The 27050-nt window shown below is 43.7% G+C and overlaps 1 protein-coding gene across 1 annotated transcript; it reads right to left on the bottom strand.

Annotated features, from left to right (window-relative positions):
- Positions 1 to 391: 391 nt before the first annotated feature.
- On the bottom strand, positions 392 to 26154 carry frmd6 (FERM domain containing 6). Its single transcript, XM_085768351.1, has 14 exons — positions 25931 to 26154; positions 15525 to 15839; positions 14885 to 14975; positions 12730 to 12809; positions 11343 to 11419; positions 11068 to 11254; positions 9130 to 9285; positions 8889 to 8954; positions 8146 to 8214; positions 4178 to 4352; positions 2923 to 3231; positions 2680 to 2811; positions 2307 to 2398; positions 392 to 1334 (listed from the first exon to the last, which is right to left on the bottom strand). Exons 2-14 carry the CDS (start codon positions 15621 to 15623, stop codon positions 1038 to 1040), a joined length of 1830 nt encoding a protein of 609 aa, XP_085624477.1. The 5' UTR covers positions 15624 to 15839; positions 25931 to 26154; the 3' UTR covers positions 392 to 1037.
- Between the last annotated feature and the right edge of the window lie 896 nt (positions 26155 to 27050).

Here is a 27050-nt window from a genome sequence, read left to right on the forward strand (position 1 = left end):
GCTGGATTATTTCACAGGACGTGAAGCAGTCAGGATCCTCTGCCGTTAATGATCGTGTATCAGGAGTTTGATCTGTCAGCGTGTGAAATAAAACTGCCATGGCTTTTTAAAAAACCTTTAAAGACATATAACTAAGGTGAGAAGTGTGTGATTGTCAAGGCGACGGTTTGACACCTGCATAGTGTGATGAAGGCACGTCGGGTGTGTCTTCACATGATTAACAGTCCAGTCTGAGTTGGGGAGGAGGGGAAGGGAGGAATTGGGGTTGGCACACTGCACTTCCTGTCGAGGTAAAATGAAGTGGCATAGAAGAAGTGAGACAGAAGGAGCCGCGGCTGCTCTGGCTCAAAGGATTATGGGTCGGTTTTCCCTCCCCACCGTGACTCTGAAATGTTTTTGTCACGGAGCGAGGAGGAGCGACGTGGACGTAGAAACGTGTCATTTCTTGTCTTTGGTTCGTAGCTCAAAGCGATTTTTGTCCTTTGTGTCCTTCACAGAAAGTCTTTGATATGCTCGGCCATGTGTCTGTGTCTGCTGCTGTAAAACTACCTGCACACACACACACACACACACATACGCACATACACACACAGACACAGTCGGTTTATGACATCACAGAGCAGGAAAACACAACATGATGATGTTTGGAGGAGACAGATTTGTTGAAATGTTTTTCTTTTCTTTTTTTGAAGATGAAATGATCCCTTTAGTTTCCTTTCACAATGGGGGGGGAGCAGCTTGGGTTTTATTTTAAAGACACAGGTTCAACTGGAGCCCGTTGTTTGTTCTTTAAATCTCTTATTTCAGCCGTTGTCCTCCGTTGTTCGTTGTTCATGTATTGTGTGTTAACAGAAGACAAAGCCGACTTGTTGCTGGTTTTACGCGTCCCTTCCGTTGGCTGCTAAGAATAGAAACGCTCCTCCTCTGTCTCGTTCCCTGAGGGCTGAAACATCTCCACGTCTGACACGGAGGAGTGAAACGGTCGGTCACCCTGAGGTCGCCTCGTTTCCGTCTCTGTCTCTGTCTCCGTCTCCGTCTCACACCACGAACTCCGGGACCTCGTCGCTGGTCAGGTCGAGGGAGAAGTACTTGTTGGTTCTCTTGATGGGGAACGACGGGTGCTGCTCGCCGGCCAGCATGCCGGCGCGCTGGTCGGCCAGGCCCTGGTAGCCGCCGCCGTCGCTCAGCTCCTGGGCGCAGCCGAACGTGTAGCTGTGGGCCGTGTCCTGGCAGAGCTCCGCCCACTGCAGGCAGTCCTTCTGGTAGAGCCGGACGTCGTCCAGAGACTGGCTGTGGCGGTCGGTCGAAGACTCGGGCTTCCTGCACGCAGACGTCTGCAAGGGAGGAGAGAAACAAATCAAATATCTGATGCTGCATCTACTTTAGTTCTGAACTCACTGTGTTGATGGGGATATGTTTTGCTCTCCTCCTTGTGAGATTGCACTTTACTTCTAACAGTGTTATCCTGGATTTCTATCCTATTCAGTGTCATATTTCATATTTTATATTTCTTATATGATCACAGTCAGTGCACATGCTATTTATATTGTTATTTATACTGATGCGTGTTCCATGTCACGATATGTTTCTATGTCTTATGTTTTTACCTTTATGTGATCCTGTGAACTGCAACCCAAATTGCCCCTTGGGACATGAAATAAACTGAACCTGATATTTATGTAGTATATATTTATGTTTTAAATATTTTTATGGATGTATAATATATGTTTATGATATGGATATTTATGTAGTAGATATATACGTACAGTATAAACCATGATGAGTAGAAAGGGGTGGGAATTATAAAAAAGTACATACAGTATGTCTTCCTACTCCTTTTTCAAACTTGTGCATATTAATTTATTGTAATGGTATTTAATTTTGATGTCTTTTTTCTTACTTTCTTTCTTTTACTAAAAGCCTAACTAGGGACGGGGGTTGGAAACTAGCATTAGCTATAATCTCTGTATGCAGAACATCAGTCACATTGACTTGTTTGTAACGAGTGGAAGTGTTACTATGTTAACCTGCATTGTCCCTATCAAATAAACTCAATTCAATTCAATTAAATGAAAATTATGATTTGATGATACTTATATTTTTATCTTTTTAGATATATTTTTTCATGTTAGACACATTCGTTCGAAATAAATTCATTAATTTGTTCGTTCATTCATTCATTCACTTCATGTTTGCTACATCAACCAGTAACGTTGCAGACAAACTGCTGAAGGAGGAAACATCTTAGGTGTTTAAAAAGTAGTGCAAACTCTGCTGTGAGCTTTATGCATTGAACTTTGAATCACCTGTGGCAGAGACTCGATGCTCTGTCCTCTCATCTTGACGACGGTCTCGGAGGAGCTGGACGTGGAGGAGCTGACGTCTTTCACGATGAGTCCTGGAGAGAAAAAGGATGAAGATGTTTTACTTGCAGTATTTAACAGCGTTAGACACGAGTTCACCTCAGGGTTTATTACTTCGCCTGATGCTTTTTTTTATGACTATTTGCTGCATTAAGTGTCCAAGGCTCAGGTTTTAAATCTTGTTCTTTATTTCCAGTGTTGTTAAACTAAACGTCATATTTCATTTTACGTCTCCAGACGGTAAGTGCAGCTGTAGAGGGGTAAATGTCTCTATTTATGATATTTCTGGCTTCTAGTGACAAATTGAAAAAACTACCAGAGTATCCGTTGGTCTGATCTGGAGACATCGTCAACATGTCCTCTGTGATGTGGATGCACAGCTCCTGGTCCAGAGCCATCTCGTGTAGCTCCTCGTAATCTTTGGGGTCGTCCACCAGCATCTCGATCTCTGCAGGAACAAACATCTGAATCAATACATCTCACAATAAAACTACAAAACTAAACAAAAACTGTTTTTTTTTTCCATGCAGAACAGCTGGTGCGCTGTTTGCACTCGTACCATCGTCATCCAGGATGCGCTCCTTCCCGCTGCTCTCGATGCCGGAGGTGTGCGAGCTCCCGTGGCTGGTCGTGGATGAGCTGCAGGTCCGTAGGGGCCGGTGCGGGGCCTGACCCGGGGCCCTGAAGCTGTCCGTCTCGATGCCGGAGGTGTGTGAACTGCCGTGGCTGGTCGTGGAGTGGCGAGACAGGCGTTTGTGGTGAGACATGCTCCCCGCGCTGCTGCCGCTGGCCCGAGAGCGCTTGTCCAGCTGGTCCATGTCCAGCTCCAGGGCATCGCTGATGTACGACTCCCTGTACTGCTTCTTCTCTGAAACCAGACACGTTTGAACATTTATTACAGACTGAACACACTTCAGAATACCATCTGAAAGGGATAGTTCAACATTTTGGCAAATTAGCCCATTGCCATAATCCCTATAGTCATCACAGCAGTAGGTTTGTTACCTTTTTTTTGTCGGTGCAAGATATTTTTATGACGGAGCAGAGCCGCGAGCTGCTCAGAGCTACGCTACGGAGGCTCATGGGATTTCTTGGTTTCAAATACACGATGCAAAAACTCCAAAACGCTCTTGTGGACAAGTTGTGACCTGCACATTCACCACGCTATGAGATGATAACAGAACGTTACCAGACGGAGTTGTTTTGAGGCAAATGCAGAGTCTGCTTGCCGAAAAACTGCCCTAGACAGGAACGTGCATCAGCGGTTTTGCATGAATTTACCTCTAAAACAACTCCGTCTCATAACGTTACGTTATTATCTCATAGCGCGGTGAATGTGCAGGTCACAACTTGTCCACCAGAGCATTTTGGAGTTGTTGGATCGTGTATTTGATGAGTTTGATGAGGGAAACCAATAAATCCCATTAGCCTCCGTAGCGTAGCTCTGAGCAGCTCGCGGCTCTGCTCCGCCGTTCTAAAAATAGCTTGCACCAACAAATAAAGGTAACAAACCTATTCCTGGCCAATTTGCAAAAATGTTGAACTATCCCTTTAAATTATAAGCTGTAAAGCAAAACTTCTGGAAAACAAAAATCCACCCACGAGCGGCACAAAAACTCTCCTCAACTCAATATCTCTACAAACAGAGACTCCAGGAAGTTAGTTTTCCCTCGAGGAGTTTTAAGCTGCTGTCGCAAACATTAACCAGCACTAAAATCTCAGTGTTAACAGCTTTAATGTTGTTGTGTTCTGGCACACGGGGGGATGAAAGAACAAGGAAATGGCGAGAAGGGTATAAAATATCTGGAAAATACCTTCGTTTTCCTCCAGTCGTCGGACCTGTTTGAGGACCGGCTGCAGGTTCATGTAGAGCCGGTGGCTGTTGCTGAGCAGCTGCAGGAGGTGGCGCGAGCGCAGCGGACAGCCCGTGTAGTAGATGAGTTTACGGGCCGAGGGGAGACCGTCAGGGAGGATTTCAAACTTCTTCCCCTGAGAGAGCAGAGGGGACATTAAGAAGACGAATGTTACTTACACCACTCTGATTTACAGCAGTTAATATTATAAGCTTATGAAGGAGGAATGTGCGTTTGAAAGATCCGGACGGGGCCCAAAGGCAAAACTCAGAGGAGGTGGAAGTGGAACGAAGGCTGTTGAAAACCGCTCGGTGGCCAAAATGCAACAATCGGTTCATGTATCTGTTTCTCATTTCTTCATACACACAGTGAAACAAAGCTTTTTGGGCAGTTTTGATGATTTTCCAGGGAGAGGACATGTTGGCTGAATACACGGAAAAACTAAAATGGTGGGGTTTGTGCTTTTTCTCCCGCGCCTTTTGGCAGAAGCTCGACCCAATAACAGCTGTCTCTGGTGTCAGCGGGGTTGTTTTCAATACGGACCTATAAACATTTCTGCGAGGGTTTGGACTTTCAAAGGCGGTGGGGCGGGTTTAGGGCCTGTGAAAACGCAAAGAGCTGCACATTTCTGACCACAGCACCAGAGCTGAACATTATTTATCCAGACACTTTTAAAGAAACCAGCTGATTTCTAGTTTGTTTAAAACCTTTGCATTTGGTTGGGATGCACATTATAGATTTTCAACTTTGTGCTTTAGGGAAATAAAAAAAACTAACTGACAGCTTTTTGACAGCGGCTTTCCTCTGGAACTTTCTCTGGGCAGCAGAGGCGTCCAAGATTTCCGGCTCTAAACCCAGGGACTGGCAGGAAAAACTCTGGGTGGGAAACTGAAGGAGAAATATTCTCTTCCATCCCTCAAAGCTGAGTGTTTGTCTTTAACCTCAAACTGCCCCTCTGCAGCTCCTAGCGGCCACCAGTAAAACTCTCCAGTCAAACTGGGCAGCAGCCAGGTGGGTGAGTCAACACAGGGCACAGCTGCATGAAGCCAGGCTGCTCTGCTATGCCCAGTGATGCTTTTCCATCTGAAACCTCGTCTCAGCTTAACAAACTGTACACTGGTATTTTCAGGGTTCGTCAGGGCAGTCTTACGTTTACATCAGGAAGTATAATGTTCCACTGTTCTCTCTTTATCTTTATTGATTTCTTAGCTGTCCTAACGCTCTCTTTTTAATCAATGTGCTGTAATATATTGTTTGTTTTTGTTTTTTTTAGGGTGCCTGTAGTCATCTGGCCAGGGACTACAGCAGGATATTAGCCATACTGGCCCTTTTTACTGTTATTGATACAGTTAATTAATTGGGATTGTCCTCGACATAATAAACTAATAAACTAAACTAAACCAATTTATGCAATAAACTAAGATGTTGTTGCAAGAAACAGATCTCTGCACTTTGCATGGTTGGAAGAGCACAAGCACCGTAATGATCTGATGATTCTGGGCTAAAAAAAAAAAGTATTTCCTTATTGCTCAATCAAAACTGAAAAGTACAGTATAGTGTGTAAAAAAAGACAAAACCCCCCACAAATGTTCAAGTTTCTTTCCACACAAATGTATGACTTTATAATGTCAAAAGTTTTTTCTCATATATTTGAGACTTGAAACTTTAAATTTTTGAGTTTGACACTTTAAAGTTAAATTTTTAACCTTCAATGGCCCTGACACAGCGTCTCACAGTCTCAGCATTGATGGATGAAGGAGAGAGACGCCGATGACGACAAGTTTCCACACGGGATGAATCGCTCAGAGTTTCAGTTCCCGAGGTTCTTTGAGCAGCAGAGTCAGTCAGATAACTGTGGGCTGCTGCCTGGTTCGTGTCATATCAGAGCTACCTTAATTACCAGTTGACGTCAACATCTAAAATGTAATTATGGGACTTTGATTTTTTTTTCTTCTCAATCTGTCCAAGTCGGTGTCTAATAACACAGAGGAGCCAGAAACCAAACAAACGGTGGATGGTTCGCAGGAGCCAACATCCATCATTCAGGATAATTAAACTCAAATTTTATGGGTATGGGTCTATAACGTTAACTCACATTTTATTTAACCCTTACATTCCCAACTCTGCAGTGACACAGCGGTCTGACTTTGATTAATGACACATGTGTGAACGTCTGAGACCCCACAACCTTTCCTCATCTCAACTGTCCATCCTCTGATGCAAAAAAAAAAAAGTTAAAAAAGGAGCAAATATGATCCACAGACACAGAAACAACCGCCTCCCTGCTGACAGTAACTCTATTCCAGACCAAAATATAAACAGCAGCGGGCCGGTGTCAGGCAGGTTATTACAAGGTGTTCAGAAAACCACTTAGAGAAGTTTCTGGTTTCGTGCCGTACACATGGTCGATCCATCTGAACTCTACACAGGACAGCTGGACCACTTTCTCTCTCTCTCTTTCTCCTCAACAGGCCACACACATCGAAAACTGTTTCATCCAACAATCCCTCAACAGCACCAACATCAACCAGAGCCCTGGTGCGTCAGAGCCCTTGGCCCTTGATCCCACACCACAGGACACAGGGGACGATGACTTCACCTCAGCGCTTCAAGAGGGAGCACATGAAGCTCTCCTGGGCTCCAGAGAAGAACAAATACAAAATTTGTTTCCTCTTATTGCATCAGAAACACTGAATTCCTCTGTTTTCTAACACCGCCCCTCCTTCTTTAAAAAAAAAAAACAACCTTCATACCAAAGACGAGCTAAAGTCATCCTGGATGGGAGCCCACATCCAAAATATCCCCCGAAACCTTTGCAACATCTGGTGTTTATTGACCCACACGTCCCTCCGCCCTGCTCCGCTCCGCTCCCTGGCTCGCTCGGCCGTAGCTGCTGCAGCCGTGGTGGCAGCGGTGCCGGATGACGTGACTTGTGGGTGGGGTGGAGGAGAAAGCCTGTTATTCAGGAGGAGAAGGGTGGGGACGGGGCCACGAGAAGGCCCTTCGAGTCCGCAGCAAAAAAAAAAAGAAAAAGAAAACCACAGCCACGCCACCGTCGGGTTCACTCTCACGACGCCGCAGACGGCAGTCGCAGGGAAACCACCGAAAAAACAGGAATGAGGAAAACAGGATGTCTTTACGGAGAATGCGCCAAAATAAAACCACTCTTGGAGCGAAAACTTTCATCCCTCTGGGACAAAAAGTTTCTTCCGAGGCCTCGCAGCCTTTAAATGTAAAGAAGTGTCCAGAGTTGAGAGTCACAACGAGTTAATTTCCATGCAGTGGCAGAGATAAGCAATAATGACCTCTCTGGATTGTGATTTATAGCCGACTGGCAGAAAATATGATGCCGTCAAGAAGAGTGAAACGTATATAACAAGCTTCTCTGCCTTGCTGCGATAACAGAATCCCTATGGAAGCAAATTAACCCGCTGCTGCGTTCAAAGTACCGACAGGCTGAGTCAGACGAGACTTACAGGACTTTCCTGTAAAGGGGCACAGTGACAGTTGATAACAACAGATAAATCAAGAGTCGTGCGCATCGTATAGGAGAAAACACCACTGCTGATTACAGGAAAACACATATACAGTGTGTGTGTGTGTGTGTGTGTGTGTGTGTGTGTAAAGAAAGTCTCTCTAAATCCCTGATTAGTTCCAGCGGACTTGCAGGGCCAAGATAAAACAGCAGTGTGGAGAAAAGAAGGCTTGCGTAAAAATTTCCACGACCCTGAGCAGGAGCTGGGCTTTTTTTTTTTTTTTTTTTTTTTTTTTACAAACATCAGCCACGAGCCAGGGGGATGTTGGGGTTTCGTCATCGTTGAAATGAGCAGAGACACAAAAAAAAAAGAAGTACTGTAGGACCTGTGAGAAATGAATTTGAGCTTTGTGTCAACAAAAAAAAAGGGGTTGCGGCGGTGTTTCTCACTCACCACGAACACCAGTTTCCCCACGTTGGTCCAGGGGAAGTCGTACAGCAGCTGCCGCACCGAGCCGACGTTCTGCAAACACACAGGCAGACACATGGAGTCAGTGATCAAAGCCGCAGTGTGTGGCTTCTTTTCAACTGATTAAAAATTCAACAAAGAGACAACGACAGCACTGCTGCAACACGAGAGCAACTGGTGTCTGTGATTCAGCTCTAAAAATCTTGTTTTCTTGAAACAAACATAAAAAAAACTGAATATTTTATGTCATGTTGCTTGAGTTGCAGAAATCTCTCACTAAAATAACATGTATTATAGATGTTTTACTTTTTTTAAGACAATAATAGCGTGTACAGACAGAAAATATTTAGAGACGACGACCTATGATCCATGAACGCACCGTGGGGATTTATACTATCACTACTCTGGAAAGTTATTATGCTGACAAACAGTTTATGCTCCGTCTTGATCTCGGGCAGGTAAACAGAAACGCAGCCCCTTGTGCGTCGGATGATGGATGATGTCGTCGGATGTGTGCGACCGCAGCGGCCTCGATAAAACACCCGGCGTGCGGTTTGGTTTCTGTCTGAACGCAGCCTGCAACTTTTAGCTCTCCATAAAAAAACAGCAATGACTCGATAAAACACAGGAGTTTGTTGTGCACCGATCTCTCCAGCGATTACAAAAACAGAAAGTCAATATGATATCTAACCAGGAAGCAAAGTGGAAAATCTTAATAAATCTCATACCTGGAATATCTGAATTCCACGTAGAGTCAGTCCCAAGGTGAGAGACGCCTCCACCTCCTTCTTGTCCTGTTGAAAGAGATTAAATCGAACATCAGTGATAAGAAGACTGAGTCAAATCTAAATATGAAACAAAGCAGCAGGAGCTCGTATGCCAATATTGGTACTAACATGTCATGCAACCTCAGACAGAAACAAAATACCATCTGTGCTGGAAAACGCTCCATTTAATACCGTCTCTCACCTTGTAAAGTCTGTAGTAGTGGACAGTGACGTCGTCGAGCTGCGCGCACTCCTTTATGTATTTGAGATGCGCCTCCGACGCCGTGAGAGCAAACTGGTCTTTGTGCATGTTGGGGATGTGCCTCAGGATGTACTCACGGCCACGCTTGGCTATCACCTGGGTGGAAACACAGACAGAGAGAGAGAGAGCAGAGAGATGTCAGGCCTGGCTGCCCTAAAGTTGTGCAAATCTTCACAGCAGAACGGCTGCACACGTTGCCGGTGAAGATAATGAAGCTACGAGCTGCAGGGCGAACAGATGTCGGCCTGGAGAGAGAGACAGGAACTGGAGACACTTGTGCTAAAAGCGTGGCATGTGGCTCTTTAAGACTTTGTAAGTTTTCTCTAAGCACCGAAATCTGTGTGGGGGGATTTACTGCAGGGTAGCGCTCATCATCAAACAATTTCCTGTCACTGCTGGTTTCAAGCAGCGATAAGACGGCGGGAGGCTAATCACAGGAAGTGGAGGGGCAATCAGACGGGTGTGGCAGCCATAACCGTGGAGGAGGTGGAGGAGGATGGTGGTGAACGGCGATGGGGCCAGAATAACAGTGCAAAAAACAGTGCATGTGCCACTTCCAGGGACTAAAATAAACCCTGTGTCCCAGTTCTCATTATCCCACATGCTCTGTTGCTAAGTGTTTGGTCAGCATGATTAATAGCAGGTGGCTACAGACCCACATACTGTACACACAGCAGGCCGGGACATTGAACGCAACCTCTATTGTGTGCTTTCAACTTCTCTAGTCAATGATACAGCAGTTTATATCTGGTCTCCGTCAGTGAGACCTGTTTCAGTCATCCACGTTTTTTTAGGGAAATTCAAAGGGATTTAAAGGGATAGTTCAACATTTTTGGCAAATTGCCATAATCCCTATAGTCATAGCAGTAGGTTCGTTACCTTTAATTGTCGGTACAAGCAATTTTTAACTTTAACGGCGGAGCAGAGCCGCAAACTGCTCAGAGCTACGCTAGGCTGATGGGATTTCTTGGTTTCCCTCTTCAAACTCATCAAATACACAATCCAACAACTCCAAAACGCTCTCGTGGACAAGTTGTGACCTGCACATTCACCACGCTATGAGATAATAACGGAACGTTATGAGATTTGTTGTTTTAAAAGCAAATGCAGAGACTGCTTGCCGAAAAAATGCCCCCGACGTTCTAAAAATAGCTTGCACCAACGATTTAAGGTAACGAACCTACTGCTAACATATAGGGATTATGGCAGTGGGCTAATTTGCCAAAATGTTGAACTATCCCTTTAAGATCTAATGCACAAATGTGTTCACTTTTTCACTAACATGTTACACGGTTTCACCTGAAGTCATGTAAAATATAAAAACATACATAGATACTCCCATTATTGGGTAACAAGCCTCCAAAAACCTCATCATGAATTTTTATTTTGACTTAAATGGATTTGAAAAGAACAGTAGATTGATAATAATTGATAGGTAAGATTTTGATAATTGACCTTTAATTCAAAATGTGATTTTTCTCTGTTTTATATCGTTGTAAACTTTGAGTATCTTTGAGTGTCAGATGGATACAGTAACATAATTATATTATTGTCTGACAATTTCTGGTATGATCATACAATCATATCATTTTGAGAATAAATGAAGATTAATTGACAATGAAAAAAATCTGTGCACAGAGTAAATAAGAGCCAGAGACGATATGTGATATTGAAAAAAAAGAAAGAAAAGAAAATCACACGATCAGGAGCAGGTGCAGAAAGACATGGAGGAGCAGATGTGATTTGGTGTGAACAGGAAGAGTAAAAGGAGCGTGTAGGACGACAGGCAGTCATCATCAATCGCCTCTTTTCCTCTGATAAGTTTTGATTGACACACGAGGATTTAGGCCACATACGGTTCGTGTTAGACGTACTCACCCATGGGGGGAAGTAGGCTTCAGGTTCAAAGTACTTCCCAAAGTGCTTGTTGCGTTTGAAGTTGCCGAGGTCGGCCTGCAGGGCGAAGGCTGCCAGGAGGAAGTAGGCCTCCTCCCGTTGGATACACTGAGACAGCAGCACCTGTTTCCTCAGGTGCCAGTAGTAGTAGTACCTGGCGACCCGGTCACTGCAGGCGACAGGTGGAGAGAGCAGAGTCAGATCGGACTGTTTGTTACTAACTGGCGCTGAAGATGAGACGATGAAACCTCACTCACCTGATCAGTCTCCCATTCTCCACATAATACTGAGCTCTGAAGTGAATGATCATTGGAGGGCCGAACTGATCGATGCCCTGGAAAACACAAGAGGAAATATTTGTTAACTGAGAGTTTAAGGGGATAGTTCAACATTTTGGCAAATTAGTCCATTGCCATAATCGCTATAGTCATAGCAGTAGGTTCGTTACCTTTATTTGTCGGTGTAAGCTATTTTTAGAACGGCGGAGCAGAGCCGTGAGCTGCTCAGAGCTACGCTACGGAGGCTCATGGGATTTCTTGGTTTCCCTCATCAAACCCATCAAATACACAATCCAGTTATGAGGTAATAACAGAATGCTACGAGACAGAGTTGTTTTAGAGGTAAATTCATGCAAAACCGCTGATGCGCGTTGCCTTCAGGGACAGTTTTCCAGCAAGCAGTCTCTGTATTTACCTCTAAAACAACTCTGTCTCGTAATGTTCCATTATTATTTCATAGCGTGGTGAATGTGCAGGTCACAACTTGTCCACGAAAGCGTTTTGGAGTTGTTGGATTGTGTATTTGATGAGTTTGATGAGGGAAACCAAGAAATCCCATGAGCCTCAGTGTTCACTCTGATGCTTTGTGACATGATGTCAGCAAACACAGCACATCTGTGTCTACCAACTAGGCTGATCTACCGTCAGTTTATAGACATGAAGATAAGAGAAGTTACAGGCAAAATATCCCTTCATTGTAAATTTCAGTTTCAGTTCTATTCAACAATCTGTGATCAAAATGTACTAAAAAATGTTGTTTTCTGGTTCTGTTCAGGACAATAACTTTAGTCAGAAGTTATTAAAGGAAGTTTGTTTAGTTCTTTTCCTTTTCTCTTGTGCCTGTGTGAATGGCAAATTGAGCGTGGGCCAGAAGATTAGCCTCTGTTAGCATAATACATGGAAGTAAATGATAATTATTTACCATGCGTGGTGAAAACTAAGCCTAAGGCTAACTAGTTAGGATGGTATTTGTTTAACTCATACACAAACAAAAATGTAAAAAAAAACAAAAAAAACAACAGCTTCGAGATATGAGCTGTAACCGTGACTTCCTGTTATGTTTTTAGTCCCCAACACAGTATCTGTAACCAGTGGATTAAAAAATGTTATTGAGTTAGTCATATTCTACTGTTGCATATAAAAATATATATCTGCGATTTATAGGTTCAAAAATGGTGAACAAGTCTTTGAGGAAACAGTTTATATCGACCCCACGCTGAAGTTCATTTGGATAAATCTTATAAATTCCAGGCGGAGGATCTATTAAATCCAGTTTTTGTGACTAAAAACCAGAGTCTTATGTTTTGTAGCTTTAACATGTAAACTCAGAGACCTCTGCTCGTGTTATAACGTCATCGTTTCTTACCTTACTGGCTTCTCTCTTCCATTCTTTGGGACAGTATTTGGACAGTTTCTGATCCAGCTCCATGTAGATGTGTTCATTATCTGTGAGAGGAGGAGAGACACATGTTTAGCTCAAACACTCTCCTGCTGCGTCATCACTGCCTGTGTGTGTGTGTGTGTGTGTGTGTACTGTATGTGTGGATGTATAGGGTCCTTCATGTTTGGTGTGCTTAGAGAAATCCCCCCCTGAATGAGCCCTGTTCAAAGACTGGCTCAGAGAAATCACTTCAGACAGCCTCTGCACTTCCCTTTGTACTGGGAGCCTCTGGTGCTCCTTCTCATTTCTTCACCTCGCTCTGTCACGACTTAATCTGCTCCTGAAGTGACGCTGTTCCTAGAGCTGCAGCCTGCTGATCTGACAACTCAGAGCTTCTATAAAATTTAAAAAAACCTGTTGAAAAGCTCGAGCAAATGACGAGCAGGAGCCGGGACAAGACGAAACGAGGCTCTTCTACAGAGTGCCAGTGTGTGTTTCTATTAAATTTGGAAACAAGTGTGTTTACATGACTCGTGTATATATTCTGAGAAGTAACGCTTGAATATGAAAATGCTTAATGCCGTGTTCGCACCATGTCAGATTCAAATCACTTCCCTAAAACGCTTTGGCTTTATCTGGTGAGACTTCTGCCGCCATCCCATTACAACTGAGGTCATTTAGTTTGTGGTGCTTAAAGAATCCAGAAATTACATTTGAAGAACTCAACGGCCGCGACTGTTTCCAGAAACAATATCCCAGTTGCTCTGGCCGATGCACAGACCTCACTGTGAAAGACTTTCATTGAGAACTATTTGTGCGGTTGTGCATTGGTGGAAATGTAAGTGGAGCAGAGGGTGGGGGGGGGGGGGCAGTGGGAAAGTATGTGTTTCTGAGATTTAATATTTGTGGTTTTGTTGTGTCAATTTCCACAGACGGGAACATCGTTTACAACAGATCATCTGGTTGATGATGTGTGTATACAGATATACAGAGATATGTAAATGCAAAACTGTCACATGAGCTTTGGGGTGATGCAAATAAGCGAGACTGACGCAATCAATTCCAAAACTGCCGGAGGGCGACAACCGATAATTATTTTCTTGATCAAACAAGTTTCAGGAGCCAGAGATGACGTCCCAACACGTCTTGTATTGTCTGACAAATAGTCCATAAATCTGCCAAATATTTGCTTTTGCATTTGCACCTGAGGCCGACACTAGTGAAATTTTGGAGGGGGATTTTGTTTGAAAACAACATTTACATATTTTTTCGCTGTCTCAGGAAACTTTAAAACTGACTTCAACGCACTGTCCTGTACACATTTACATGATGTTTTCGGAGATGAACAGTGAGGGAACACAGATGTATTTGAGTCCATGTCTGTGGGACACTGTGGTCGGGGGGGGGGGGAGTGGGTGACACACAGGGAGTGGGTGGCCTCTGTTTGCCTTGGGGATTTCACGCTGTTCAGACAAGCACTCCAGGAATGTCCCGCAATCAGACCCACTGGCTCCTGCTCAACTGACCTGCTGGGCCGCCATTGGCCCATGTGGAGGCCAGCTGTCTGAAAACACCGCCTTTGCAATTTACTCTCCCCTTTGCAGTTGCCCACAACTGTCACCCGCTGTCTGGCCCGGCCGTGGGACAGACACGGTGACTCAACCCCTACGTACGACCTTCGCCGAGCCTCGTCACCGTAAAAAAAAAAACACAAACCCCCAAAACAACTCTGTCCTGGTTTGCACAATGGGAGCCAGTCAGGACGAGGCGCTCAGGTTCCCTGGAGACCGACGTGACAGATGGGTGAGAGATGCTGCGTCTGAGACAAGACGGAGTCCTGCCAAGTTATTGGTCTGAGGAAAACAACTTCCTGGTTTCACTGTTTTTATGTGGCTCTTTTATGGGTGGTTTCACTCCACTGTTTGCCTGGTGCGACCACAAGCTGTCCAATCACTGAAAAATTTAAATATCCTAAAATAAAACTGAGGCTTCGTCAGTTTCCCACTAGCTGTATTCAGCTGGAGAAAAATAGGTTAACTGTGTACAGCAGAGACCAAAACAATATACGACTCTACACAAACAGAGGTGGGAAGTTTCTGTTTGTTTGCCCTCAATGAATCCGTGAGATGAGAAGTCTTACTCTGAATAACGCTGAGTCCAAACAGGTGACAATCCTTCAACCTCAGGAGGTCACACACCTGGACCAATAGTTCCTGGCACAAAGTTTTCACCTGAGGAGGACGAGAAGATTCACTTTTAGCTTTTTTTTTTTTGCAAGATCATCTGTTAGCAACCATACACATGACACATAAACACATATAACGACATGAATGTTAATATATCAAGTAGCTGGTGCCAGGAAACAAAAAAAATCCCTGAAATTTCAAAGTTTAAGAGTGAAAAAATCTTATTTAAGTTTCTTAACCAGAGTTAGATGAGAAGATCAACACAATGCTGCTCATGTCTGTGCATTAAATATGAAGCTACAGCCATAAACTGGTTAGCTTAGCTTAGCTTAGTATAAAGCCTGGAAAGAGGGAAACAGCTGGTCTGGCAACAGTAACAGCCCCACTAGACATTTTTGAAGAGTTGTAAGTATGTCTACCCTGAGTACCTCAGACGAGGCTGCTTTTACAGCTGTTTCATGTCTCTATGCTCATATAAATTAAGCTGGCTTCATATTTACAGTGTAATCAACCTTCTTTGGTTTCTTTAATGTCACACTTTTCTTCTTCTTCAAACACTGAAAGCAGCATTGGACTCAGATAACATCTACTCACATTGACTATGACATTGAGCGTGTCATCGTTGGGCAAAAAAACACAAACACAGCGGCGGTCCTGCATGGTTTTGTTATTGTGGAAGTTCAGTTTGTTCATCTTTGTGTGGCTGGCACAGGACACAGGCCCCTCTGCCTGCTTCCAGGGCTCCAGGCCCCTCCGACGACCCTCCTCCTCCTCCTCCTCCTCTGACGACACAGTCACTGTCGCTCTGCTTCAGCTGCAGCCCAGTACAGACGCACCAGCACCCACGGGCTCAGCAGGCCAAGCAGCGCTCACAAGGCAGAGCATGTGGACACGAGCTGTCGCCTGCCACTGTGGAGAGACACAACAGAGGAGGACATGATGTTACTATTAGACAAAGTATGAGCAGGAAGCGACGGCTGCAAGCATTTAAAAAAGAGTGAAGCGGCAGGAAATGGATAAATAAAAGACAAACAGAGCCAAAGAGGGGCTGCGGTCCTGTTTATGAACATGTGACATCAGTGCGGGGGAATGTCAGCGACTCCAGAGGAACATGTGAGCATCTGTCTGGAGAGGATCTGGTGTGTAATGATGGCATGAAGGAAGCGCCGAGTCATAACCAAATCCTTTCAGCCTTTAAAACACAACAGAAACCAGTTGTGAACTCTAACTTGGGGGCATTGTAACAAGCCAGAAACACAACACAGCAAAATAAAAGAGAAAAATGTCAACACGCTCGACTCGAACAGCTGTGAAGAAACTTACAAACGCGGCTTTAGACGTCGACAGTCTAATTCTGTTGGCGATGTGAGTCGAGCAGCTTCACAGTTTCCTCCTGGCATCACTTCTGTGTCAGTTCTCTTGAACTCCTCACGTTGTTGAACTTTTTATTTTCTGCTGAAATCTACATGTGAGCGTTTCAACCTTGTTATTCACCTCCTTTGAGCTCAAGTCAGAGGACGCCGACAGGTGAATACAAGCATTTCAAAATGTCCCCTTAACCATTTTATCCTATCTTTAGCAGTGGTATTGTTTTGAAAAACATGTTAGCTTTTCCTCTGAATAGACTCTTTATCACAGAAATGTTTTCAGTGGGAAAACAGTTTCCCCTGTTTTCTAGCAACCACACACCTCCATCTTTCTGAAACTTCGACAGTTGTCCTGAGAGCGGGGAGCAGCTCTCGGCATGAACTGTGCCTGAGGACATGCGAGACCTCCGGGGAGTGTGAAAACTCTCAGACTAGACAAAAGAATTTGAAGAACAATCGGTTCAGATTATCACTTCTTCCTGTTGAAAGTCTCTCACCTTGAAGCCACGTTGTCATTGAAAACAGAGAGGGTGGGCAGTGGGCAGGCTCACATTACAGGGTGAAAAAAACAATTAGCATTTTAAAAGAAGTGGGCAGAGAATTTAGGGCTTATGCACGACATACAAGTGTTAAAGAGGCTTTGTCAACCACCGTCACACTAAACTATAAACAAAATGTAGGTTTCACTGCTGTGTAAAGCATCCTCCAACCTTTCAATGACATAATGTGGATTTAAGACTGACATGCTGTTGGTTTGTGTTTTAAAAGCTGAGAAAATGAGTGTAAAACTGAAAACAGTGTTTAAACCAGTGATGGAAAAGCTAAAATCACGGACTAAACTAGACCAAAGCCAGTTAACAGCAGCTTTAACTGGAGGATTGAAAGTGTTTGTACTACACCTGCTGTCCACATATAACACTGCTTTGTTGCTGCACAGACAGGGAGCAGTGTGGGAAAAGCAGTCATAAATACACACACACACACGTACTGCTGACATGCAACATCACTTCTCATTAAAGCTGGTCATTGCACGTGCAGCTTGTCGGCCAAGCAGCCACTCAGCACAGTCTGCTGATGAGCCATGACTGGGACGCCTCCCTGCACCGCTGCTGACCTTGACACACCACTACAGCACTGTCCACACACACACACACATATATGAACATGCAGAGGGACGAACTCATACACACACACACTAGGTAAGTTCGTGCTCTTGGTGCCATGACCATATGTCAGTTGCTGCTACAGTACAGCTGAGCCGTGTGATGGCAGCAGGGTTAATTAGAAGTGAGATCCATCTAATTGGATCACTTCCATACTTCACTCACTTCTCCGCCAGAGAGCGAGAATAATCCCAGTAAACCTGAACTGATACAATGGCGGCAGGAAAACACCCAGTTCAGAGTTGTTTTGGTGCATTTTCTTAGCCTGACAAGCCAGACTATATCATTAAAATGTATAGTCTGGCAACGACCAGTAGACCTTGGCTCAATCCAGGGGGCGGGATGTATGCTGTCTTTCAAACTGCCTCTGCAAGCAATAGGGTAGCGCTACGACTAATCAGAGCAAAGAGCAGGAGGACGGAGCAAGCTGGTAGATTAAACTTTTCCCATATCCCGTCGGCAAAACACCAAATACATCCTTCTTCGAAATGAATGACTTCAGTGCAGTTTCTTGCTCAACTTTTAAAGAAAATGACAAGTTTAATTCTTTCAAAGTTGATGCCAACGCCGATTCAAACGATTCCTTTGCCAAAGCCATCTTGTCATGTTTTTCACCGTCGCAAGTATGTCGTCGTCAAACAGATAGAGAGCTGTGATTGGTGAACACAAACGGTGTTCGAGACTCAAAAAGTTCCTATGGCTCTTTTCTAGACAGACCCGTTGAGCAAATATATTTGCTGCCGCTAGGGTGCGTCTAGATTTCTAGACTAGCATTTTCTTTGTTTCTGCCTCAATCACAAGTAAAATCTTCAAAATCAGAACAACAAGGAGTCACCACAGTTTTCCTGAGCATATTTTTGGACCTGAACTTAGACCACCATAGTGAGGAAATTAGCTTTCTTTGCAGATTTAAGACCACAAATGGTGTGAAACGACTTTTTAAGAACTGCTCGTCTCAGGTCTGTAGTCACCCGGCTTTCAAATCTGTGCACAAGGTGGAAACATTCACACATCCAGCTTAGCCATGTCTTCCTGGGGAGAGTTAATGGCCCTTGAGAGCAGGCTCTGTTGAAATCGTATCGTGTTGCATTTACAGCCAGAAATATGATTCCCGACTTACACGGATGCATTATGGCTTGTTTATTGCATTGTTGAATATTAATGGTGAAGAGGTGAAAGCGGACACCTCCACCTACGCCGGTCTCATGCAATTCAGACATAACTTGAGTGTAGTCATTATTGATGGGTTGAAAAGTCTGTTGTGTCATGTCTGGTCCACGCATGAGACATCACCGCAGAGGGAATGTCCACTGTGAAATTAAAGGGTGGATTCTCTTACACTCTCTCATTGTGTGTGTGTGTGTGTGTGTGTGTGAGTGGAGAGAACGCTGGATAATGAAATTACTGCTGCTTTGCTTTCCATCCCCCTTTTCTCTGCCGTGCAAAAGTGTGACGTAACACTAAAGTCCATCTAAAGCAACACACGCACAAAGAGCAGCCAACTGAGCTTCCTCCTGCCTTTCAGCCTGAAACAGGGATAGTGTCAACGTGGCAAACCTCAGAGACAAGCATGACACCAAACGCCACACTGGGACAGAGAGAGAGAGAGAGGCCTCTGTCACAACTATACCTTTCTCTTTCTAATTCCTTTATTGCTTTCACATCAGACAGCTGGAGAGTCTCCATGCATGTCCAACTGCTGGAAGATGAAGCCAAAGAAAAAACTTCCCCCAGCTAGGAGAAGAGGTGGAAGCGAGCCACTGAAGGAGGCTGTCACCACGCTGATTTAAGAATAGCTTCAGGTATATAGCATGTGTCAAAGCAAAAGAAAGGGGAGAGAGGAAGAGGGTGCATACACAGCAGAGAGAGAGAGAGCGAGGGAGGGAGATGGAGTGAGGCAGCGCTCAAAGCTCAAGCATGAAAAAAGAAAAAACTGCTGCAGTCAGGAGAATTCCTCGCTAACATCTGCTTCTCATTCCAACAATGGCGGCCTTTGATTCCTGATGCAAACAACGAACAGCGCCGCCACCAACGCCATGTGCCCACAGGCCGCCTCCTCTGACAGCATCCTGCAACCTGCAGCTTTAATCCCTGATCTCGAGCTGAAAAGTATTTGTACATGAGTCGCACTTTCTTTACCTACCTGATGTTGTTTGCCTGCTTAAGATCCACATCTGAGCCTTTCGATCATCTCCTATTTACTCAAGTCTCTGTTTTAAGCCACAGCTTTAGGTTAAACTTTTTAGATCTTGGTCATTTTTGATCATATAGTCTGACCAAAACACTTAAAGAAAGTTATGAGTTGTTATCTCACTCTCTAAATTATTGGAGAAAATAAAACGTGAAACTTCTTTAATCAGTGTTTTCATAGTTTTGGTGACCAGGCCTGTTTGTTATGCAGAGGGTGGATGGTTCAGTTTCTAAAAACTTCCCAAACATCGACTTTGAGGGAATCCTAACTGGGAGTAGCTGACTGCAGTGGTGCTCAGGAAAGTTCCTCTAAGTTTCTGAGTTGGATATCCGACCTCAACGGGTGTTTATGATGACACAGCCAACAGGGAAGTTGGAAAGTCTGACTTCCGACCAAATTCTTGGATAACACCAAAACTACATCTTTTGTTGCTGTCTTGATTGAGACGTACATAGTGGGTGATCATAAAAACATGAATTTACTTGAAAGATTTACATAAAGTCCAGTGCCAGCACCAGAAAAGATACAGCATAATTTTATGCGACCAATCATATGGAAGGATGCCTGTTTCACGGGATGCAGATGCTGACACAAGCTGCCCCTGCTGAAATATTTAAAAGGGGCTCTCTTTCAAAGGGCACGGCTTGTATAAATAGTGCCAACAACTAAATCCGAGTGGGAACAGGTCTTTTTTTCCCCCTTGATTCGCTGCCAAAAGATCTGTTTATTCAGCTGATGAGAAATGTTGCTGAGCTATCGAGTAGCTCTAAATCACATCGGTCACAAGATGGCATTAGCCCTCACAGTAAGACTTCCCTCTTTCTCTACGTTTAACCTACTGAAACACTAAAAGGAGGAGCTGGGCATTCAAAATAAACAGGAAGACTCACGCTAGTGGGCGACATGCTTGACCACCCAAACCACTAACTCTGGATGGTCTAAACATCTATTTTGGATTGTGGTTGCTGGCTTGTCCTGATGTCAGGAAGTGGCTGTTGTATGTACTAAAAAAAACTCGTTTATTTATTTACTCCACTTGACAAATGAGGCCACGCTCTCTCTGATAATGTTGTCTTTTATATATTTGTCTGTCTCGGCTGTCAACAGACTGAAGATATACATATAACTGTGACCCTTCCTGATATTAATAGTGCCTGGAAAGCATGTTTAGCTGCTCTGCCATAAATACCTGGATGCCCTTTAGCCTTTAACCTAATCTCAGGCAGAGTAAAAACACTGTGCACTATTCAAGACCGGGATTCCCATGATCCCCTGCCCATAAGACCATCTAACAGATGTATGTATTGTTTATGTCCACCTAGCTCCAAGGGAAGGTTAACTATCTGTTTTTGGTGCACAGTCAAACTCAAGTCTCAGAACCTACATCAGATTTTAATAATTCATTACAAGTTGTTGAAATGTGGCATCAGAATTATGCTATTATGATAATTACCCAAAACAGAGGCAGTACGAGCTTCGGTAAATATTACAGCCTTTTACTCAAAGTATGATGTAAATCCAGGATCTGAGAAACAAATGCCTGAGTGTCAGCCTTAATCAAATGTCATGCTCATTAACCGCTGAAGGTCAGGTCTGTGCACAGCATGGCACTGTAATGCTGTTATATAATTCGCAGTATAATGTCGAGGAATAGCTAGTGGGTGGCTTCAGGCTGAACAACTACTGCAATATTTACCACACGTAATCTGAATTCACTGGAGAGGCTATCTTACTCGAAAGGAATTTTAAAGACTTTTCACCTCATTCAGCTTTTGACTTCTTCATCAAAAGCCTTGCAGCCTTTGTCCAGGAATTACTGCGGATTAAGAATCTGGAACGCCTTCCTGCTTGATGAGTCATCCTTCGTCTTGATGTAGATGTAATTATGAAAGTGACAGGGAAAGACTTACTCGACGCCCGCCTTCACTAACAGCCTTGCAAATGCCAACGCACCACATTCACAACTGCCCCGGTTGAGTCGTTTGTTGGCCGACAGTTAAACACTTGTGGCACCGGCTATCAGTGAGAAGAGATGTGATGTGGACAGACATGATGTCTGGTACTGCTCGTTCTTGGCAAAAGGCTTTGTGGACGGTTATGGGTTGAATCTTTGAAACTTTTGGAATCTCAAGACTCAAGTTTGGATTCAGAACTTGATTGGGAATCAACATCTGATTCAATAAATAGAGAAAGGGGCTTTACTCTAAATGGAAACCTTTCGCCCATATATTTAGCCTGTTGAATAACTGGCTGAAACAAAACTGGCAGTTACGCTAATTGGTCTTGTTGAAGGTCACTATCTTCTGATCAACAGAACAATGCAGGGACTGTGGGAGTACAAAGTTTTGTTTGGGCTGCAATAATTACAAACAAGTTATAGTCCCCACACTGTATAGGACATAACATCTATTTTTGGAGACATTGTTGCTGTAAGGCTCGAACAAAGAAAATCAACTGTTACCCACAAAGCTGCAGAGCTACAGGTCTTGATCGGAAACTAATGAGCCCAAACCAACTTTCTTTGAAGACAAAACCACCACACAACTCTCAGCGCTTCCTACTGCTGCTACTGTCTACAGCTGACTTTCCTCCTTTTCATTAACCACGTTCAACGATTGATTTTCTAAATCTGCAAATTTGTTCAAGAATCAACGCATGATAATGACGGTGATTCTGCAGTCTGACTACATTCCCCAGTTGGAGTGATCACATCCTCTTAACGTACGAGAGCCAGGTAAAAGGTTTTTTTTTCGACAAGTGTAATGAAAAAGCAACATCTAAAGCAGCAAAGTTTAACATTCAATCTCAGTCGGGTACAACTTAAATTCAGCTATACCTACCTTTGTGGAAAGATTATTTCATCATTCATAACATCTGGCTTCCATGTGGCTCTGAGCAAGGACTAACACACACACACTTACACAGACATTTCAAACTGCCTGCACTGCCAGACGTGTTCGAACAGAGTCAGCAGTTGCTCTCTTCCCTCCCCGCCCAGCATTCAGGCTTGGACTGTTCATGAGTAACCCCACAAAACTAGCAATAGCAGTACAACATACCGCCGAGATGTCAACCTGACCATTACGTATGCTCAAAATAGAGCAAGCAGCATTAAAGGAGAGGGTTAACAAAATGAGCTGCAATTATGACAAACCCCAACCAAGCCCTGTTGTTTTGCTTCGACCGAAGATCTTCTGTCCTGACAAAATGAAAAGGGTTGTTACAGGTGATCCGATCTGTTCCTGTATGCTTTTGTAAGAGAGATTGTCTCCTCTATTGTTTACACTGTCACACCTAAAGAGAGTCACGAGATTGAAAGGTGGCATACTTTACTCACTGTGTAATTGTTTATCTACTTTCATATACTAGAAGTATACTGTACTAAAATTTCAGGTTACAACATGTCAACTTAGGTACCAGAAGACAACCTGGGTCTCAGTCAAATGTCTACCTGCTAAAAACCCTACAAAAATCAGCAAAACATGAAACAACAGGCAATAAAAGCTGAAGTGTAAATGCTATAAGAAAACCAAGGTAAGTTGATAACATCCTCCGGGGGTGCTTGCAGGTTAAATCTCTCTGGTCCACTTCCTCAAGCTTCACTGAGGGCGCCATGTAAGCAGAGGAAAAAACAAAATCCAAGGGAAGGGGAGAAAGAGACACAAATGCAGGAAGAACCAACCCCATTTTCTTCTTCCCATCCCCCTTTGGTGCACTTGACACATGCATACAAGGAGTTGTGGAGCCTCACTGTAGTTGAAAGCATGCAACACTGATGGTGGTTGTCATGTTTTCATTGAACCCCCCCCACCAAAAAAAAGCTCTCTGGGCTGTAAATCCAGGTAAAGCACAAGGTTAAGTTTGTAAATATAGTCACACATCTTTGGAAATCAGTCTGTTCAAGAGTTGACCTTCCTGCTACAGCAGGTTTGCATCCGAAAGTAGCTCGATAGCATATACCGATAGCAGAAGAGAGCCCAGGGCACCTGTATAACTTACAACAAGGAGATTAAACTGCATACACACCCACATACTGTTAACACAGAAGAGATAACTCATGTAATAGGATGGTAAGAGATCGAGTTTCTCCTTCTTTACGACAATAACAGTAATCTCATCCTGTCTCATGGACCTGTGGCACCCACATTGTCCTCAGACTCAAAATATGGTTCCTCTTACACCTTATCTTCTTGCAACAAGGACAGAGGCAGCTTTGGTGATAAATACAGGAGGGAGAATTTATAAACAAGTTCCCCTCCTAGTGTGTATCACACACGCCTGGGAAAAAATGCATTGTGAAGGACCAATTATGTAAAATGCACATAACAGGTTATCTCCAGTTACCTATAGACAGCACAACAGACACTTTCTTCTTGAGCTCAGATACCATGTCTAACAGTTTTTGTATTCATGGCAGAGTTGTAGCATCACAGTAAGCCAGCCCCGAGGCTAAGGATTCGGTTAAGCCTTTGATGCTGAGTTTAATACTGAGGAAATCACTGATAAATTCAGGAAAACAACAGATCCTGAAAAGTGTGTCTGTGACTAACAATGTTACATGCGATAGCTGGTTTTGACATGGCAGCACAGTAGGTGAAGGTAAACGCTGCAGAATGAGAAAGCAAAACATACCTGCTACTCACAGAAAGGGATTTGTGAAGTAACGAGGGGGGCTGCCTTGTGAAATTTTGGGCCATCCCATCACACATTCCTACACAGATTCAAATGAATGAGTCACCGACACACACACACACACACACCAACCACCTTTGTTCCCACGTTTCCTTTTTGTTTCCTATTCAAGCAGCGCTCTTCCTGTCCAGCCAGCACCTGCACCATCTCCCTCTTTCATTCACTTCGCTCTGTTGCACCACTGAGCCAAGACAGTGTCACAATCACAAAAACACAAGTTGTTTTTCTTCCCTTTTCCTCCCCACAGCTGGAGTAGAGACCTGGACGGCAACCCACCATATACTGTATCTGTATGCCGGGCCGGGGAATGAGCCACACAAGGTAGCTGATTAGCCCGCCATGTGTCCTGGATGCATTTCAAGTATTAACAGAACTTACAGGGGATCCCCTGACTGACTGTGCTGATGTTTGCCAATGCCAATAATCTTGATTTCATTTTCTAAATTACCAGTTTGACAAAATCCAGTAAACACCATTTTGCAATGTCTGTTCATTGTGAAACAATGTTTATGACAGTGCATTAATGGCCTCATTATGACTTACCGGTAGACTAGAAGAGGAATTATGACTAACAGATTAGTTAAAACAATCTCTCAGTTGAAGTGCCCTTGAGCATAAATATCGAGCTCATAATAGCCCCAGGGACTGCTCCTCCTCTCTGACCTTTTTAGAAATGGGGCACTGGTGAAAATAATTTGACTTTTGAGTGAAACTGGTTAACCAATACACAGTCACGGTCTTAAGTAAACCAAAACTTTGCATAAATTGTGAGGATTCCCATTCCCTGTTTGTTCCTGGTTGCCCTCTGGTCTAATATTAAACAGAGGTGACATGGTTGGCATTCCTGAGTGCTAGGGAAACAATTTTGCAGTTTGTTCAAAAGAAAATAAAAAAGGTGTTTACATTGGCATGGCTTTCACATCTATGATGCCAATCAAGTTGTGGCATCCACAGTAATTTACAGTCCTGTTGAAGCTGATGTCACTAGATGTCTGTGGCAGTAGGCTACTGGCATGCTAATAGCACAACAATAACAGTGGAGACTAGGCTACGTTTAACCAAATAAGTTTGTCAAAACCAATGGACAAAAAGCGCAAACTTGGATACGACATCCTCACTTTGCCTCAGGGCTCCAGGTTGGGTAATGACTGAACAAGAAGGGACGTGATTGAAAGTTAGTTCACGGTATAAAAAGGTGAGCAAATACTTAGTTATAATTCTCGGTACTACGTTATCAACTGTACAAGTCTGCGTCACTACAAGAAATATCCATCAACTAACAGAAAACAGCTCGACTTGGATACTCGTACTTTCTGGCATCACTCCCTAGGAGCATCACCGTTAGCGAGGCAAGAACCAACACAACTTACTGTATCTTTGAAACGGATTCAACTTGCTCAAAATACTCAAGTTATCTGTTCAAAATAAACCAACATAAACAAACTTTGTCATGGAAAATTTCAAAGCATTCGATTTGTCGAAGTGACGTCACGGGAGTCGTAACCATTAAAATTTCCAACGGTAGGAATTCAAAAAGAAGGGGTAAAGATACAGAAAGCATCAAGCTAGGATGGTAATAAAACTCACCGTTTAATAAGAAAATAAGTTATTCCTTACAATAGCGATAATCCAACCGGGTTCGTTTGCGTTTTGTTTGTTTTTTTCTCGGGGAGAAAGAAAAAGAAATCCACAGTTTGGAAAGACTTCAAGAAGTTTGGGAGAACAGTCGTCGTTCGGCCGCCTTCGACGAGATCCACATTCTGTCCCCGCTGGAACTGTAACAAGTAGATAGGAATACATGTGCGGTGGGTGGAAGCCTGAACGCAGGGGGAGTGGGATGAAGAGTAGGATTTCATACTGGCCCGAATCAATTAAGTAGAGCCAGACAGTCAAGCCAGTTCTTTAAACAACAAACAACAATGTATATAAAATACTTTTGATCGTATCAGTGTCTGTTTTTACCAGGAAATGCCAATGTTTTCGCACCGCAATCCCCCCAGTGGAACGCTGACTTGGTATCGCCCACGGCTGCTTTTCATTCCATTCCTTCCGACTGAGGTGGAGTGGAACTCTGCTGCATTAATTTTGGAAGTCGCGGCGGGGAGAAATAGTAACGGCGTCGCCCGTATGCACTAAAAGCGCACTCTGAAAAAAAGTTTAGTGGTGTAGGGCAGGTTATTTTGCGCCCAAGTCACTGACTTTTCTGCAGCTGGCTATGTTTTATATGCATTTTCTTTCTCTTTTCACAGGATAGAGGAAGGAAAGGCCAAGACTAGAGACAGAGAGAGTTATGGAATACCCAATCATGTATGATTTATAGGAAATAATCCTAACTCAATTTATCATAAGGCAAGTTTTAATTGAATTAGGAGCCCAATCAATATGATTGCAGCCTAGGTGGGTTTTGTAGATAAATTTGATTTTATTAAATCAAATTAGTCACTCTGGCTTTCAATCAAAAGTCAGTCATTTATATAATAGTGTCAATTAAGGGGAGAAGCTGGCAGTATTATATTATGCATTATTATCACATTGTCTCTACTGAGAGGAGTAGCTTAAAATCAAGAATCATTGATGGCCTAAAGTTAGATGTCTATTTGCAGACACATGTTTTTGTGTTTTTAATCTCTAAAATCTAAATCGAGAGGGCATGTGGGAAGTCAAGGGGATCCTACAGCATTTGAATAGCGCACCATCAAGCTTACAT

Source organism: Trachurus japonicus, chromosome 22 (assembly GCF_045865225.1).
Source record: "Trachurus japonicus isolate A0001 chromosome 22, Traja_1.0".
Classification (NCBI taxonomy): Eukaryota; Metazoa; Chordata; class Actinopteri; order Carangiformes; family Carangidae; genus Trachurus; species Trachurus japonicus.